The 20,435-nt window shown below is 35.3% G+C and overlaps 1 protein-coding gene across 1 annotated transcript in view; it reads right to left on the bottom strand.

The window, feature by feature from the left end:
* Nucleotides 1-3,569: 3,569 nt before the first annotated feature.
* The window catches only part of LOC122041974 (toMV susceptible protein tm-1(GCR26)-like), a 28,382-nt gene continuing 11,516 nt past the window's right edge, over nt 3,570-20,435 (bottom strand). Inside the window, exons 5-6 of the mRNA XM_042601876.1 lie at nt 3,927-4,142; nt 3,570-3,845 (exon numbers count right to left, since the gene is read on the bottom strand). Of these exons, the coding sequence (XP_042457810.1) occupies nt 3,585-3,845; nt 3,927-4,142 (477 nt within the window). The 3' untranslated portion in view covers nt 3,570-3,584. The remainder of the gene's footprint in view (nt 3,846-3,926; nt 4,143-20,435) is intronic.

Below are 20,435 nucleotides of genomic sequence, written 5' to 3'. Positions count from 1 at the left end.
GCAAAATTTTCATACATTCAAAAATCTCCGTCGCGACCTACTCATAAAGAGCAATAGAACTATCTTTATAGTAAAAATAAGGATTCAACAAAAAGGCAGTGGTATGCAATGGTGTATCAAGTATATCTTTCATTTTTGACTCAATAATGACTATAATAGGCTGATAGTTTGATTCCACGTTGTTTAGAGCCACCTTGATATCTTCTTTAGCTTAAAGAAGCTCCCCATACAGAAACCCCATCGATGGCTTTCTATCTCCATCTACCAATTGAAGAACTTTTACCAAAGGAGCAAATATTTTCAAACAAAGTGTTACATCATTCCAAAAACTCATGCTCATCACTATAAAGTAAGTCAATTTTCCTTTGTTAGTTTTTAACCATTTACATTTCTCTCACGTATCACTTGTAAACATGACCCTTAAACTAGCTTTTTTTTCAATCAAACTTTGCAATGTGAGGAAATTTGATGCAAGCCTGGTAACTTATGGTCGGACTATATCTATCTTCTTTATAAAACTTCTCATCAATGACAAAGTCTTATGGTGAGCATAGATGAAAATGGTAAAAGACTTGGCTTGCTCAATAACCTTTTTATATCATGGAAGTTTGCCAATACTTTCAAACATGAGATTAACCGTGTGAGTTGCACATGAACTCCAAAAAATCCCAGGTCACTTTTCTCTCATCAATTTAACTGTAGCCATATTGTTGGTGGCATTGTCTGTTACAATCTGAACAATATTCTGAGCTCCTACTTGTTCAACACACTTGTCAACATACTCAAAAATAAGTTCAGTTGTATGCGCCTCGTCTGAAGACTCCTACTCTAAAAATATAGTACCCTCCTTACAATTAACACACAAATTTAAGATGCTTCTTCTTTTTCTATTACTCCATGCATCTGTCATGAGCGAGCACTCATTCTTTGCCCATTCTTCTTCATGTTTTTTCAGCAATTGTTTTGTTCTTTCAACTTCGGCTTTCAACAGTGGCTCCCTAAATTGATATTGAGTTGGAGGCTTGAATCCTGGTCTAAATTGACTCACTGCCTCCATTAGTTGCTTGAAGCTATCATTATCAACAGCATTGAATGAGATTCCATTTTCATAAACCCATCTCCCAACATATTGTTGAACTTGTTGAGTTCTCTCTTTGAAAAGAGCTTCATTTATATTTTTTTGGCGAAGCACTTTACTCCCACTTGAACCTACATTTTCTGGAGCAATTACTGATGCATATCTATCCATGGGGCCAAGTGGAAGAGATTTTTTAATTCCATCAATCCCTTCAATTTCAAGACCTTCTTCTTCGTCTAGAGAAATAGCTACCTCTGTTCTACAACTTTGTTCTTCCATTATTTTGTTCTTCTTTCTGTTTCTCCCTTCTAAAATAGTCTGTTTGCACTTATTTTTGTCTTATTGAGATGCTTTTCGATAACCAGATACATTTCCAGGTATATTTCCAATGTGCTTCTTGATCCTATACACCCCCCGACATTGTTTTTCCACAGAACTTGCATTTAATTTTGTCGAGGTTCTTAGGATCAACTAATATCCCAAACTCCCATCCAATATCATTTGACTTTCTTCTAAGAATCCCAGATTCGGGTTGAGTGACAAACGCTGTCAAAGATGGATTGCTTGCCATTATAATAACAGATAACCTGAAAAAATTATATATAACAACATAATATGATAATAAAATTAAATTATACCATACGATACAAAATATAACATTAACAAGTCTGAGAATATTTTTTTATATATCTTAATCTAATTAATAAAATTTATTAGATATTTATTAAAAATATATATATTAAATATATTTTTTTATATTTTTAAATTTGTTTATATAAATTAATAATATTTATTGGAAATTTTTTAATTTTAATTTAATTTTTATATTTTTAAAACTGATTTATATATATATAATTTAAAAATCTGATTTATATAAATTAATAATATTAATATGTATTAGAATTTTTAAAATTTTAAATATAATTTTTATATTTTTAAATCTGATAAATGATAATATTTATTAGAAAATTTTAATTTTAAATATATTATTTATATATTTAAATCTGATTATATAAATAAATTATGTTTATTAGAATTTTATATATAATTTTTATATATTTAAATTTGTTTTATATAAATTAATAATATTTATTATAAAAATTAAAAAATTTAAATTTTAAATATATATAATTAGGATAATTTAATTAAATTTTATGAATCTTATTATTGAAATTATTCCGGTTAGGAATTGTTTTATTTTATTAAATCCTAAAAAAAATTATGCACAATAACAAAATGGGAAAACTCGCGGCGACGGTGCGGACGCCACCGGACGCCTCGCGGGAGGCATTCGGCGCCACTGGAAGCGTCTAGCACGTCCGCATTGGACACCCTGCGACACGTTTGGCGCCGTTGGAGAGTTGCCACGATGATGAATCATGAGGAGAAACAAAAAGAACAGAAACAAAAAAAATTAAGAGAGACAAAAATAAAAACTTACCTAAAGCGACGAAGCCGAAGTCACGATGAGAGAAGATGAAGAGCCGGCGATGAGAGAAGTCGAAGAATCTTGTGCAAATTAGGATTTAGTATTAAAAGCCTAAAAATATGCCAAAAATACCGAGGCCCGCCGAACTCGCCTAAGCCCGTGAGGGCCACCGAAGCCCAGTGAGGGCCGTCGAGGACCGCCTAGGCGGCCCGCTGCCTAGGTCACCCGCCTGGCTGGTTTCCGACGCGTTCTGCTGCCGCACAGCGCCTAGGCGGCCACCTAGGGCGATATTTCGAACACTGCTCTAATTTCAGCGATACCCGGGCTAAGTGCATACCATGCCAAGAGATCTCGTATCTCCAAGACTTCTTTATTTACCTAGTACATGTCGACCGTAAGGATTCACTTCTAAGCAATCACCTTCTGTTTGCACTGCTTTATAACTTTATAATATTTGCAGTAAATAAACTGAATTGAAACTACTCATTTAATATAAGTCTTCATCTCATCTTCAAATTATATTTTACCTTAAAAGTACTAGGAAAAGATGTATTTGTTGAAGTACCAAATTGTTGCAATTTATTCTGAGAAGTTACTACAACTACCCATGAATCTCAGCTATTTTGGGTCAGCTATATGATTCATGTATGCCACTAAATTAGGTAAATCTATATTTCTAGTAATATCCATACCCTCAGAAATTACACAGAAAATGATACTGAAATATTCTTTTGTAAAGGTCAATGTGATAAAGATGAAAATACTCACTAAATACATAATAGAACAATATATTGCAATGATCGAATGAACAAAATATCCAGTGATATTGATGATCTAAGTTATATGAGGCACAAAAAACTACGTTAAGCTAACAGAAGAATATATATGGTTCATAGTCCAGTAACTTTTTCCTTTTTTTCTTTCTTTTTTTTTTGAAGGAGAAAAGAAGGAATGAACCTCAAATTAGTCAATCAGGTAGCTTGTGCAACATCATCATGTTACCTAACACCTAACCTAGACTTCCAGTAGGTCAGTAAACTTTGGAAACTAACTATTGTCCATTTAAATATATGTTTTTTACACATGGTGCATATGGGAGTTGAGAACAGAAAAAAGTACAGAACCTGGTTTTGCATCAGGGAACTCCATTGGAGCTCGCCAAATGGTTTGTGCACCTGTATAATTCATTAAGTTCATGGTGTCCATTTTCAAACTATGGCTATCTAGTTTCTTTGCACTTTGTCGTGGTGTTCTACTTCTAGGGAAAATCTCCAAAAAAGAGTCAACCAATGCATCTGCAAATTCAGAATCATTAATATGGTATGGATACACCTTCACCTGCATAGAAACAATTGGTTGTATGTCAGACGCCAAACTTTAACAGGTATTAAAAGGGAAAAATAATACTTCCAGTACAACCTGTCGTTCTTCATTTTTCTCAACAAGTTCCTCTAATTCATTTATCAGAGCAGTTGTGGCATCAGGATCATAAAATGGCTTCCCAATTGCATCTAGAGCAGACACACCTTTTTGTGGTAAGCATATGCATACTCGTGATGATAACTTGTTGATTTTATCAGCTATGAACCTAGCGAATTTCCTGTTCTCCTCCACAGTTGTTCGCATAACTGAAACCTGTAATTTTTTTAAAGTTGAAATTTCATATTTAATTAATACAAATAAAAGTTTAAGATTCTCCCAAGAAACAATATGCATCAAGAATATGACAAAAAATAATCAAGATGCCTACTGAATCTTGGATATGAGGAATTTTTCTTGTTGATTATCTTATTTCCTATTAAACATGACAATTAAATTCAAATCCTTTTAAAAGGCTATGAAAGTACGAGATCAGTAAAAAAAAACACGTACAACTATGTTGATACCAATTCAAGCTGATTATTGTATGTGTTCTCTGAAATGAAACGGAAAATTAGCAATCTAGATACAATGATTTACTTTGTATGACAACAATAACAACAACAACAACCAAGCCTTTTCCCACTAGGTGGGGTCGGCTATATGAATCCTTTTACGCCATTGAGCTCTATCTCCTATTATATCATCATCTATATTTAAATAAATTTTATCTTGTTTTATTGTTGCTAACCAAGTCTTTTTTGGTCTTCCTCTTCCTCGTTTTATATGCATGTTTATCATAGTTTCACATCGCCTAACTGGAGCATTTATTGGTCGTCTAAGTACATGTCCATACTATCTTAAACGTGTCTCTCTGAGTTTTTCCTCAATAGATGCAACTCCTACTTTCTCTCTAATGCTCTCATTTCTTATTTTGTCCATCCTCGTATGTCCACACATCTACCTTAACATCCTCATCTCTGCAACTCTCATCTTCTGCTCATGTGCTCGAGTCATAGCCCAGCATTCAGCTCCATATAATATAGCAGGTCTAACTGCGGTTTTATAGAACTTACCTTTAAGTTTAAGAGGTACTTTACGGTCACATAAAACACTCGACGCTCCCCTCCATTTCACCCATCCTGCTTGTATTTTATGTAAGACATCTCTCTCAATCCCTCCATCATTTTGTAAAAATGATCCTAAATATTTAAATCTCTCGGTTCCAGGCAACTCGTCCTCTCCTATCTTAACAATTGTTCATTACTTCTAATATTGCTAAACTTAAATTCCATATATTCCGTCTTTAATCTACTAAGCTTAAAACCTTTTCCTTCTAGTGTTTCCCTCCAAGATTCTAGCTTAGCATTTACTCCTTCACGTGTCTCATCTACCAAAATAATATGATTTACTTTGTATGGCAATCATTTTAAATCAATAAGGAGGCATATTTGAGAATTTATTACTTTCCTATAAAATAAAGAAGTTATAATCTTCTCAGACAACTAATTGAAAATTATGAGAAACAAAAGCCACACTTTTTTTTTTTGGATAAGTAAAAATTTAGTATAGCTCAAACCAAGATTACAATAACCGGTCATTTAGGAGTTACCCAGATTAGAGTAAACACCGAATGACCGATATACATGAAGTTGCACATTCTTGAAGATCCTCTCTGTATCTAACTAACCCTCACCAACGAAGCTACAATTTCTATACTTCCAAACAAAATGAATCATAGATGACAAAGAAAAATGACAAGCGATTGTTAACAATCGACTCCCATGATAGAGTCTCTCAAAGACTCTCATCATCCATTGATAGGTGGTCATCTCCGGTCACAAATGAAGCTAGTCTCTGATCCGTCTCCATAACTCCGCAATAGGAGCACATTTGAAGAATATGTGCTATTGTGTCTCTCATATCTGTCAAAAAAAAAAGTGCACTACCGATCCTCTAGATAATCTTGTCTGTCTCTAGAGGGAATATAAGCCACACTTATATATGGTATTCATCGACCTAGAAAAAACTTAGAGTCCTAAGGGAAATTCTATGGAGAATTCTAGAAAAGTGATGTATTAGCATAACTAATTATGGATATGTATGATGCTATAATGATAAGAGTGATGACTTCAAGTGGATCAACTAAAGCATTTCCTATAAAGATAGGGTTACATCAAAGATCAACTCTAAGTCACCATCTTTTTACACTAATCATGCAAGGTTATTTGCAGATGATATTGTTTTGGTAAATGAGATACATGAAGAAAATGCTAAATTCGAATCTTGGCTGGAAATACTAGAAGTGAAAGGTTTTAGGCTTAGGAGAGTAAAGACAGAATATATGAAATTTAAGTTTAGTAATATTGACGTAATGAGACAATTGTTAAGATAAGAAATGACAAGTTATTTATAACTAAGACTTTTAAGTATTTAGGATCATTTTTGACAAAAGATGGGGGAATTGAGATATGCCTTGCAAAAAATACAAGTAGGATGGTTGAAGTGGAGGGGAGCATTAAGTGCTTATTGTGATCGTAAAGTACCTCTAAGACTTAAAGAAAAGTTTTACAAAGCAGAGGTCTGGCCTATCATGTTATATGGAGCTAAATGTTGAACTATGATTCAAGCACATGAGCAAAATATGAGAGTTGTAGAGATGAGGATGTTAAGGTAGATATGCAGACAAGGATAGATAAGATAAGAAATGAAAATATTAGAAGAGTAAAGAGTATATGCAATTTAAGTTTAGTAATATTAACGTAATGAGCTAATTGTTAAGATAAGAGATAATGAGTTATCTATAAGAGACTTTTAAGTATTTAGGATCAATTTTGTAAAAAAATGAGAGAATTGAGAGATGTCTTATATAGAATATAAGTGGGATGGTTGAAATCAAGGTTTAAAATTTCGACCTGTGCCGAGGTTTCGGTCCTACACCAGAACGATATGGTTTCGGTATCGTACCGTGCCGTGCCGATACGGTTTCGGTATTTTTTTTATTTATATATAGTAATTATTAGATAAATATATTTATTGTATATAATTTAAAAATAAGTTGTATATTGATTTTATATAAGTTCTTCATTATTAAACAATTTAATATTGTTAGAAAAATAATTAAATATAGTTTTCTAAAGTAAATTGATCTATCAATAATTCGAATTAAAATTAATACATCATAATATATTATCTTAGTTCTGGTAACATTTTACTTGGGTAACCTCTATAGTTCTCCAAAACCCAAATTAAATAATTATAATTATATAAATTAATACAAAGATATTATTTTATATATAATAATTATATAAATTAATTATTTATTCATTTAATTAATTATTAATTTAAATAATATATATTTAAAAAGATAAAAAATTAAAATATTAATTAAATATTAAAACAGTAAAAAACAAAATAATTAAAAAAATATCAGAATATAAATATAATTTGTTAGAATTTTTATAAATTTTTTAAGGATTTTTTAGAATTTTTAAATAAAATTTAAACAGTAAAACAATTTTAGAATATTATTTAATAAAATTTATTATTTTTTAAAAAAAATTAAATATATTTTTTATATTTTATTGAGATAATTTAATTAGGGTTTACGGTTTACGAAAAGCTCTTTAAAATATCACACTTGGGAATGGTTTGCACAGTGCACCTATGACGCATACCCACGGCACGCTGCAATGCGCGCTCACGCCCGCACTCGCTGCGCCTTCGGCGCCCCGCACACCTCTGGCAGCGCCGGAGGCATCCGACGACGCCTCTGGTGGCTCCGGAGCCATCCGGCGATGCTTCGGCAGCGCCGGAAGCATCTCGCTATGCTTTTGGCTCCGCCAGAAGCTCGCGTCGCGACGCTTCAGGCGCTTGCAACGCGTCAGACACCCCACAACACCTCCGGCGATACCTCCGGCGGCACCAGAAGCTTCCGACAACGCATTCGGGATGCTATGGGCTCACGACGCGCGCTCAAAACTCCCACGTGTCTGGTGCCGATTTTGGTTCCCTAGAGGAACGGTAAAAATCATCCGTGCCGGGCAGCACAGAACGAAATTTCAATCAATAGTTGAAATAGAGGAGAGCGTTAATTGCTCATTGTGATTGTAAAAAGACTTAAAGTAAAGTTCTATAAAATGGTGGTTAGACCTGCTATGTTATATTGAGCTAAATGTTGGAACTCGAGTACATAAACAGATGATGAGAGTTGTAGAGATAAGAATGGTAAGGTAGATATGCAGACATAAAGGATAAACATGATAAGAAATAAAAATATTAGAAGAGTAAAGACAGAATATATGAAATTTAAGTTTAGTAGTATTGACATAATAAAAAAATTATTAAGATAAGAGATGATGAGTTATCTATAATTAAGATTTTTAAGTATTTAAATCATTTTTTAAGAGGATGGGGAATTGAGAGTTGTTTTAGATAGAATATAAATGTGATGGTTGAAATGAAGGAGAAAATCAAGTGCTCATTATGATCGTAAAGCACTTTTAAGACTTAAAGGAAAGCTTTACAAAACGACGGTTAGACCTGCAATGTTATATGGAGTTGAATGTTGGGTTATGACTCAAGCACATGAGCATGAGGATGTTGAGGTGGATATCAAACATGCAAGGATATATAGAATAAGAAATAAAAATATTAAAGAAAAAATCAGGGTTACACTTATTGAGAGAAAACTCTGGAAGACACGTTTAAGATGATACCGACATGTGCTTAGACGATCAATAAATGCTTCAATTAGGCAATGTGAAACTATGACAAATGTGCACATCAAACAAGAAATAAGAAGACAAAAAAGACTTGATTAAGAACAATAAATAGACCTTTAACAAAGTACAAAGTTTATGAGTGTGTTTTTCTACTCTTGGTTCTACACCTTTTGTTACTAGTAAAACTATTGCGCTTACTCCATGGGCATAACTCATTTTGAAAGTGGACTACATAAATTTAACAATTGTCTTTTTCTTGTGCAATTATATTATTAGTTTCTTCTCAAACCCTCATGGTATAATAGTGTATCACAACTTGGTTTGTTAGATTGTCTCTGACCATGTTATCCAAGTTTCTAAAGCCAAGTTTATGGTGGAGAAATTTGAGAGGAAAATCAATTAACTTTTAGCAAATTAAAGTGTTTATTTAATGCTTTATAAGTTTTGAAAGGAACAGAAGCAAACCCATTGTATCAAATGTCAGTTGAGAGGATCTAGATCTTCATTTTCCAAGTACCATTCAACTTTGCCTTGTTCAAATTCTTTATAATGTTGCTAAGTAAAGGTCTCTAAGTCAAATTTGGACAAAATTATTACAACTAGATTTGGATGTTGTCTCTTCACTTTGTTGTTAGAAGAACTAAACAGGAATTCCAACAATGGGGAGAATCAACTTGAAGGTTTATTTGAAAGATACAAAAATAAGCAAGAACCTAACTATCAAAGTCGATCTAGATCAAATCTAAAATTGTGATGAATGTCAAGTGCTACTACTATAAGAAACAAGGATCTATAAAGAAAGAGTATTGGAAACTCAAAGCCAATCGAATAAAATGTAGAATAAGACTACTATTATCAAAACATTTTAATCAAAACCAAAAAGGTAACTTCTCTTGGAACTAACCATTTTTCAAACACTTATGATCCTACCATATTTATGCTAATAAGAATTGGTTTAGTACATGTAAGTCAATTTTTGAGAGATTGTTATCATGTGAAATAATATCATGCGACACAATTGGTGATAGATAATTTAATATGTTTGATCAAATAATCAAAACTTTCATAGATGTGAGATATGATTTTGATATAAAAAAAATAATTTCCTTGGGAGAACTTAGACTCTAATGTACAAGGTTATTGCAGAAAATGACAAACTAAGGTATTAAAAGGCAATCTTATGGTAACAAGAGGTAATACATTAGTAAACTTTATGAGCTTCTAAGAATTACAATGACAAGTCTAAGTTATAATCACAATATATGCAACTTAGAGCATATTAGCAAGCAAGGCAAGGTGGAACAAGGCTAAGCTCCTTAGAGGTATAAAATTTTGAAAGCTAGATTTATGAGCATTGTGACTTATACTCGTATATCATCATGTTTCTTTTCTAACTGCATCATATTCCACTAATGGAATTCTTGATTATGTGAATTCTTGATTACAAAGGGCAAATTAGTTACTTTGTTTCTTTATTGATAATGATTCTCAAAAAGTTGCATTTACACAATGAAGTACAAATCTCGAAAACTGGCTCTAGTAAAAAAAAAAAAATAGAGTAAAACTGCATATAATAGATCCTTCCCCGGACCCTGCATTATCAGGAGTTTCATGCACCGGACTGCCTTTTTTTACGCAATGAAGTACAAATATCATGTGTTTGAGGCTTTAAAAAATTAAAAAAAATTGCTGTAAAACAATAGGTAAAATAATTGAGAAATTTCATAGATAATGGTGGTGAATATACTTCAATATAAGAAGTTAAATCAATGTGAAGGTATTTCCCAACATTACACAACTCTCAACACTCCGTGTCAAATGAAGATATAGAGCGAACAAACATTGTCGGTTGAGACAGTTGAAACATATCCGGTAAATTATCGAAACTCAATACTACTAGAAGAGGCAATGTTTCTTTCCTTTAATTAATCTCCTTCCTCCTTCAGCTTTCAATCTATCACTGACATACGTATCAGAGTGTTGGCATGACACTAGAACAGTATCTTTCCGGTTATAGACCGAAACTACGATACAACTCAAGATTATGAACCTTGGTGTCGAGCGGTATCGAGTTTTGGTGATTTACCAGAATGATACATTTCAACTATTTTGCCCTGACGCAATATAAGATTTCAAACTATGAAGCCAACAACCTTCAAAGAGGTTATCAAAGATGTTAACACAATTAAGTGAAAAGTAGCCATGCAAGATGAGATGCATTCTCTTAACAAGAATAACTATGGGGAGCTTGTTAAACTACCCAAAGGAAAAAAAGGGCAACTGGTCGCAAATGGATATTCAAGAAGAAAGATTGTATTAGTAATTTCTCTATCATTTTTAAAACAAGATTAATGGCCATAGGTATTACACAAAGGGAGGGGATTGATTTCATATAAATTTATTCTCCAATTGCTAGGCACACTTTCATTTGTACTTTATTGATATTATTTAATCTTGAATTAGAACAAGTTAATATTAAAGATGACCTTTTTGCATAGAGAATTAGAAAGGAAATTTATATGCAACAACCTAAGGATTTAAGGTCAAAGGAAAAGAAGATCATAAGTGTAAGTTAAAGAAAACCATTATGTGGTTTAAATGTTTCCTTAGGCAATGGTACAAGTTCTTTGATTTATTTACAAACAAGCAAAGATTTACTCATAGCCAATATGATTGGTGTGTTTACTTTAAGAAGCTTTCTAATGATCCAATCTTTTATGTGGTGATTTATGTTGACCATATGTAGATAGCTGAAAATAATATGTATGATATCAACATTTTAGAGAGGTAGGTGAAGAGAGAGAATTTTGGGGATCAAAATTAAAAGAGATAGTGTTGGTAAATTATATCTATCTCAAAGAAATTATGTGCAGAAAAATTTGCAAATTTTGACATGAATCATGCTAAGCCTATTTCTACCGCTTTAGCTGCTTACTTGAGATTATATACTGCACAATCACCAAGCATTGAAGAAGAGGAAGGTGATCGCATGTGCTCCTCACTCTGATGTTGTTGGTAGCTTAATGTTTTGTTTAGTTTGCACTAGACCAGATTTATTGAATGTCTTAATTGTTTCTAGTAGATACATAATCAATCTAGGAAAAGCTCATTGGAAGATAATAAAAAAGATTCTTTGTTTATTAGTAATCAAGTTGTTGTTTTCGCTGATGCAGATTTTGCAAGAAAATTTGATAATAACAAATTTCACAAGTGGATGTGTTTAAATTGATTGGTGGACCTATTAGTTGGAAGCCAATGTTGTAGTCAATAATTGGATTGTTCATTATTGAAGCTGAGTACAAGGAAGGTACTACAGAAGCCAGAAAACAATCTGTTTAGTTGGCTGAGCTTTTAAGTGAACTTGGTATTATGCAGGGTAATGTACACATTTTCTGTAAAAGCTAGTGTTTTACACTTAGCCATAAAAAGTCCACCATGCTAAAACCAAGAATACACAAGTTAGGATCACTTTCTCCATGAGTTAATTGCAAATGGAGAAATTTCTTTGGTCAAGATTCACACAGATGACAATATAGTGGATATGTTTAGTAAAACCAAGGTTTAAAATTTCGACCCGTGCCGAACTTTCGATCGCAGACCAGAACGATACGGTTTCGGTATCGTATCGTGTCGTGCCTGTTGGGACCAAAATGTAGCTAGAGGTGGGGGGGAGGGGTGAATAGCTCGTCGCGATCGTCGTGCTCGTTGTTGCTCGCTTCTTGGGATGATGTGTACATTACCCGCTAACTCTAGGGATTTACTTGGTATCCACCTCAAGAAGAGGTGACTAGTCCAAGGATCCACACACTCACGCACCCTCCACTATAAAAACACTCCTTCTCGGTAACTACCGAAGGCGGAGAATCCTTACAACCTCACAATACAACAATGAGAAAGAAAGAAACAAAATACAAATGAATCTTATAAGATTACAATGAAAATTCTAGCTTCTTCTTCTTCTTGTTGCAACTCACCTCTTGACTTGGATGATCCTCCAAGAACCTTCAAGAACTGGTGGTGTGGAAGAAAAGATCGCTGTGGAGGTTTGCTGTGATCGCCTGTGGAGAAGAGAGGAAGTTGTGCGCAGAAAAACACTCGCCAACGGCTTTATCCGCGCCAATGGTCGAATCTCAATCGATTGGATTGCTCCCAATCGATTGGGGAGGCTTTGGATCGATCGGTTGATCGATCCAGAGCGCCTCTGTGCTCTTGGAATCGCCCTGAATCGATTACCCGATCGATTCAAGGCTTCTCGAGCGATTTCCAACGCTCCAATCGATCGGCCGATCGATTGGAGGTTTCAATCGATCAACTGATCGATTCAGACGCTCATTGTTCGCTCAAAAACTCTCCCAATCGATTGACCGATCGATTGGGAAAGTTTCAATCGAATACCCAATCGATTCAGCCCATTTCTGCACAAAATCGTGTCGCCCAATCGATTGAACCCCCCAATCGATTGGCCAATCGATTGGGAAGCAGAAATCTGTGTAGAGCTTGAAATTAACTTCGTTTCGCATCCGAGATCACCTCATTCCGATATCCGAGTCAAAAGTTATGGTTTTCGGAAGTTTACTACGTCCGAATTTTCTAGTTCCATGCCAACTCCCTATTGGACTTACGACCGCTAAGAGTTCGATCAACTTTTGACTCATCTGGACTTTCTCTTTGTGCCAAGTGTCCGGTCCTCTATTACCTACTTGGACTTCCTTCCACCAGATGTCCGGTCACTCTTGACCTATCTGGATTTCCTTGTGCCTCGCTTCACTCACCAGGTCTTTCCATTTGCCTAGCTTCACTCACTAGGTCTTTCACCTGGCTTCACTCACCAGGATTTTCCCACTGCCGGGCTTCACTGATCGGGACCTTCCATCTGCCTAGCTTCACTCACCAGAACTTTCACCTAGCTTCACTCACTAGGACTTCTCATCTGCCTGGCTTCACTCACTAAGACTTTCACCTAGCTTCACTCACTAGGATTTTCCATCTGCTTGGCTTCACTCACCAGGACTTTCCCAGTCAAGTATCAGTCAACCTTGACCTACTTGACTCTCCTTCACAATCTCTCTATATGAACAATTGCACCTGCAATCTTCATGTATTGTCAAACATCGAAACTCAAACATCAAGACTCAAACTTGAGCCAACTCAAGCTTAGTCAAACAGGTCAACCTTGACCTAGGGATATTGCACCAACAATCTCCCCCTTTTTGATTTTTGACAATACCTTTAAGTTAGGCTAATCTCATAGCCTCAACTTTCTCCATGCCAATGTATGAATGATGGTTTCCTTCATTCTCCCCCTTTCCTACAGAGCAAACTCCCTCTTTAGGTAATGAAGACCTAACTTAACCACACATTCTCCCTCTATTGGCATACATCAAAAACTCTCCCCTTGAAGAGTTACCCAACGTTGTTCACAACTTCACTCGTGGCTCATAACACGATAATGAAAGTCTCATACCTTTCATTTTCCTTAATGCTCACCCTTGAGCATTACCACTTGAACAATGAAGATATTCACTCTCCATTGTATTCAAATGCCCAACCTTGAGCATTTTCACGAAAGAAGGTTAACCACCTTCCAAGGTGTATGAAAAATAAATTTTCATATCCTTAAAGAGCAAGTCCCCCTAAAGACATGCACGTAACTTCTGTCATTGCACCAACAATGACTTGGAATCCATAAACATATAGGAAATTCAAATTTAGAAGTTCTAAGGTTTAAAAATTCAATATTGAAACCAAACCTCAACCTAAACCTTTACTTAGTCTTCTTTAACCAATCCATTCTTGTTTTCATCATGAAAACTCCCCCTAAATGTATACAAATGTGTTTTGAGGGGTTAGGAGTAGTTTTATAGACTAAAAATGGTTTAGAATGCTGAAAACAAGCTTTCCCAGCCAAAATCAGTATCCCCAATCGATTGGAGTTGAGTCTCAATCGATTGAATCTGCTTGAATCGATCCACTGATCGATTCAGCTAGTGTGGATCGATCGGTGGATCGATCCAACGAGCTTCTGCTCGCAAGAAATGCCTTCTCAATCGATCGCCCGATCGATTGAGGCACTCCAATCGATCGGGTGATCGATTGAAGCTCTGAAATTGCTGAAATTTCATTTCAGTCAACTTCAGAAACTCCCCAAAAATTCTACAAAATTCTAAAAATCGTGAAAATTCATGTAGACACTACTTAGGGGATATACTATCAAGGAAAAATAATTTTCTATGAAAATACTTTCTATTTTCCAAGATTGACACAAACTTGAAAACTTGTAAAAACTTTAGTGTTTTCTTCTAGTTTGTGTCTAACATTTCAATGATGATTACTATCAAAAGATAGTCTTCATCAAGGTTTTCTAAAAACATTTTAAAATGATTTTCAAAACCAATATCCAACCATGTTCTTTAGGCTCAATGCACATGACTTGTACATTAGTTTTCCCAATGATTGGAAAACACATACCTATGTGTTTTGATGAACTTAAAACTCAAAAGAATGCACTAAATCAACATATTAAGTTTTGTTCATCATCCTAATATCTCACTTATATCTAATGTGCACTAAAACACATACAAGTCACCTTATAGTTCTTTTGTGAGATGTAAAGTTTGGTTTTGCCCTAATCTAGGGATCATGCATATCTATCTAGGCATTTTGAGGTTAGGAACAACCACCAAGGATGTTATTTGTTAATAAATGTCATTTGTCCTTAATTGCGAGGAATTAAACATAATGCATGATATGTTATGGCATACATCAAAGATAAATAATTTTCAAAAGAAAATTTCCTATGACTACATGATGTATGTATGACATGACATGGTATTTTTGTATTTTTCATAATAAGTCATGAGTGCAAGAATAAATATAATGTCATGACATATGATGGGCAAACAAAGCATGGTAAATTTTAGCATAAATAAAATATACCTAGGTTACCTATCTAAGTATCCTAAAGCCTTAGCTAACTTAAAGTTTAAACCTAGATTGCCCAATATTTCCCAAGAAAATATCAACACCCAATTTTGACATTTCCTTTGTTTTTCCTACATTGTGCCAATATAAATTAAGCATATTCCTTAAATTTTGGCACAGATTAATTAAAGAGTAACAAATTAAAATAAGGCTTAGATTTTCCTTTAACTTCCCAATAAAATGCCAAAATCCCAACTTGACATTTCTTTACGATTCTCTCACTTATGCCAATTTAATTTAAAATCAATTTTCTCAATTCATGGCACATTTTACTCATTTCAAGAGTAAATCAAAATCCTTTTCATTTTCAAAGGTTAACAATAACCTTGAAAATGCTATCCGAGTGTCAACTTCATCAAAGTTGGGTTAACTACCCTTCTAATCGAAATTGACACTCTCTAACCCATCTAAGGGGTAGAGAAAATGCTCCTAGGAACTCAAAACCTATTGGTGCTCCATGGATGCTCTAGGTATTCACTAGGGATAACTTCCCTAGATACCTTCCTAGTGACCTTGTTAGGCTTCTTAGAGCCCTTGATCATCTTTTCTAGGTCAACTTTAGGGATTTCTTCCCTTGTGACCTTCTTTGTGACTTTCTTAGACTTCTTAGAAGTCTTAGTCATGTTTGTTGTTGCAAAAATACTTCTAGGGATAATTTCCCTTGTATTTTTTACTTGACCACTAAGACTAGGGTTAGTTCCATAACTATATGGAACTCTATGGTAAGAAGGCACATCCTTTTTGGTTTTATGTTTGTATCCCAAACCTCTATAGCCATTGGATGGTTTTTGTGCTCCTAGACCTAGGTTTTGACTCTTTGACCCTTGTGTATTATTTGTGATTTTTCTAAGAGTCCTCTCTAATTTATCAAGTCTTGACCTCAAGACTTGATTTTCTCTCCATAACTCCTCAACCTTAGATTTTTCATTAAATCCTTGAGCATTTTTATTTCTAGGCTTATAACTATGGTCCTTAGTGTTATTGCCTAAACTTTTACCTACCTTCCTAACCCTAGGTGTGGTAGTCTTAGCATGGAGAGTCATATGTTTTTCTTTAATGTTATCATGCTTCCTATTCTTATGGTAAATAACATTAAAATGATATAAATTTGAATTAGCATGCTTTTTACCATTATTTAACGGGGTAGGCTCGACAAATGATACCTTGCGTTTTACCTTGGAGGCTCCCCATTGAGTTGTGCTTCCTCTTTGAACCTTGACCGCTTTCTTCCCCTTGGGACATTGACTACAATAGTGTCCCTTTTGATTGCAAGAGAAGCACACAATGTGCTCCTTGCTCTTCTTTGTTCCGGGAGCAGTCTCTTTGGGCTTCTCCTTGCCCTTTAGTGCTACTTGGATCTTCTTCTTGGCTAATTTTGGGCATTTGCTTTTGTAGTGGTCATGTTCCCTACACTCAAAACATATAATATGATTTTTATTCTTAATTGAACCATTTTTACCTTCATGTGTAGGGATGACACTTGCTCCTCCATTTGATGTTTCTTGATTTTTGGAGGATGCAACATATTCTTCTCCATTTGACCCGGATGTAGAAGCTTCTCCTTCTTCTTGATCCGATGTCAACAAAGGTCTCTCCCCCTCAATCCTAGAGGTGGAGACTTCTTCATCTTCCTCTTGCATATGGAACAAAGAGTATGCTCCCTCTTTGCCCTTTTCATTGTTTTCCTTTGAAGATGAAGCTTCTTGGACCTCTTCTTCGAAAGTTGAGCATCTCTCAACTTCGAAGTCCTCTTGCTCTTGGTCTTGCTCCAATGAGTTGCCCTCTTTGGATTTGTCGTGATTTGGTGCAGTGGAGGGTTCTTCATTAAGCTTGGCCAACTTGTTCTACAATTCCTTTGCATCTTCAAATTCTCCAATTTTGCATAGAATTGTGTTTGGCAATAAATTAACTTTGGTTACCTTGTCATTCGCCTCGCACCTTTGGATTTGTTCTTTGCTCCACTTACTCCTCTTGAGAATTTTGCCCTTTGAACTTGTTGGAGCTTTGAAGCCTTCCATGAGAGCAAATCATTGCTCTATCTCCATCATAAGAAAATTTTCGATTCTTGATTTCCAAGAATCAAAATTCGTGGATACATATGGTGGAGGCACCCTCGTCTCAAATCCGAGTCCATCTCGGAATTCCATCTTGAAGTTGGGCTTCTTGAATTCTTTGACTTTGACAAATTTTCACCAACTTCTTTACCCTCTAGCCTTGTTGCCCCTTCCGGCGATGATTCCGGTGAAGAGCGACCTCGCTCTAATACCACTTGTTGGGACCAAAATGTAGCTAGAGGGGGGGGGGGGGGGGGGGGGGGTGAATAGCTCGTCGTGTTCGTCGTTGCTCACTTCTTGGGATAAGCGGAAATACAAGAAGCACAAACAACAACGCTAACTCTAGGGATTTACTTGGTATCCACCTCAAGAAGAGGTGACTAGTCCAAGGATCCACACACTCACGCACCCTCCACTATAAAAACACTCCTTCTCGGTAACTACCGAAGGCGGAGAAGCCTTACAACCTCACAATACAACAATGAGAAAGAAAGAAGCAAAATACAAATGAATCTTACAAGATTACAATGAAAACCCTAACTTCTTCTCCTTCTTGTTGCAACTCACCTCTTGACTTGGATGATCCTCCAAGAACCTTCAAGAACTGGCGGTGAGGAAGAAAAGATCGCTGTGGAGGTTTGTTGTGATCGCCTGTGGAGAAGAGAGGAAGTCGTGCATAGAAAAACGCTCGCCAACGGCTTTATCCGCGCCAACGGTCGAATCCCGATCGATTGGATTGCTCCCAATCGATTGGGGAGGCTTTGGATCGATCGGTTGATCGATCCAGAGCGCCTCTATGCTCTTGGAATCGCCCTGAATCGATTACCCGATCGATTCAAGGCTTCTCGAGCGATTTCCAGCGCTCCAATCGATCGGCCGATCGATTGGAGGTTTCAATCGATTAACTGATCGATTCAGAAGCTCACTGTTCGATCAAAAACTCTCCCAATCGATTGACCGATCGATTGGGAAAGTTTCAATCGATTACCCAATCGATTCAGCCTATTTCTGCACAAAATCGCGTCACCCAATCAATTGACCAATCGATTGAACCCCCCAATCGATTTGTCAATCGATTGGGAAGCAGAAATCTGTGTAGAGCTTGAAATTAACTTCATTTCGCATCCGAGATCACCTCATTCCGATATCCGAGTCAAAAGTTATGGTCTTCGGAAGTTTATTACGTCCGAACTTCCTAGTTCCATGCCAACTCCCTATTGGACTTACGACCGCTAAGAGTTCGGTCAACTTTTGACTCATCTGGACTTTCTCTTTGTGCCAAGTGTCCGGTCCTCTATTACCCACTTGGACTTCCTTCCACCAGATGTCCGGTCACTCTTGACCCATCTGGATTTCTTTGTGCCTCGCTTCACTCACCAGGTTTTTCCATCTACCTAGCTTCACTCACTAGGTCTTTCACCTGGCTTCATTCACCAGGATTTTCCCACTGCTCGGCTTTACTCACCGGGACCTTCCATCTGCCTAACTTCACTCACCAGGACTTTCACCTAACTTCACTCACTAGGACTTTCACCTAGCTTCACTCACTAGGATTTCCTATTTGCCTGGCTTCACTCACCAGGACTTTCCCAGTCAAGTATTCAGTCAAGTCAACCTTGACCTACTTGACTCTCCTTCACAATCTCTCCACATGAACAATTGCACCTGCAATTTTCATGTATTGTCAAACATCGAAACCCAAACATCAAGACTCAAACTTGAGCCAACTCAAGCTTAGTCAAACAGGTCAACCTTGACCTAGGGATATTGCATCAACCGTGCCGATACAGTTTCGGTATTTTTTATTTATCTATAGTAATTATAAGATAAATATGTTTATTGTATATATAAAAATAAGTTGTATATTGATTTATTATAAGTTCTCAATTATTGAATAATTTAATATTATTAGAAAAAATAATTTTAAAAAATTATTTAAATAGAATTGATATATTAATAATTCAAATTAAAATGGAAATATTTATAATAATAATAATAATAATTAGTATATAAATTAATACAAGATATTACTTTATATTAATAATAATTATATAAATTAACTATTTATTCATTTAATTAATTATTAATTAAATAATATATATTTTAAATAGTAATAAAATCAAGTAAAATTTTTTAAAAAAAATATCAGAATATAAATATAATTTATTAGAATTTTTTAGTTTTTTTTGAAAATTTAAATGAAATTTAAAATAATAAAAAATATATTAGAATATAAATAAGAATTATTATATATTTTTTAAAATTTTTAAATGGAATTTAAAATATTATTTTTTCATAATATTAATTAATAAAATTTATTTAATTTATTTTAATTTTAAATATATTTTTTATATATTTTATTAGGATAATTTAATTAGGATTTATAAAAAGCTCCTAGAAATATCACACATCTTCCGTACATCCTCCTTGGGAATTCTTTAAATTAATTAAATAAAATAAATAATTATTAAAAGCAGAAGAAAAAAAACTCGCAGCAGTACACGAGATCGCGGCGCGATCCCGAGAGGGGCGTTCGGCGACCCTGCCGGACGCTTACGGCGCCGTAAAAGCCATCGTGAGCGACGCCTTCGGCGCTGCAGAAGGTGTCGCGCACGACGCCTTCGATGCCGAAGGCTTCGCGGGACGCCGCCGGAGGCGTCCCGCGTCTCCTCCGGCGTCGTCGAGACGGGGACGCCTCCCGTGTTGGTTTCGGCCACTCGGCGGAACGGTAAAAACTGTTCGTGCCGAGCGACACGAAACGACATTTCAAACGCTGAGTAAAACTATTACAGATGATAAGTTTATTTATC

This window comes from Zingiber officinale, chromosome 2A (assembly GCF_018446385.1).
Source record: "Zingiber officinale cultivar Zhangliang chromosome 2A, Zo_v1.1, whole genome shotgun sequence".
Lineage (NCBI taxonomy): Eukaryota > Viridiplantae > Streptophyta > Magnoliopsida > Zingiberales > Zingiberaceae > Zingiber > Zingiber officinale.
This window is presented reverse-complemented; position numbering and strand designations above follow the sequence as displayed.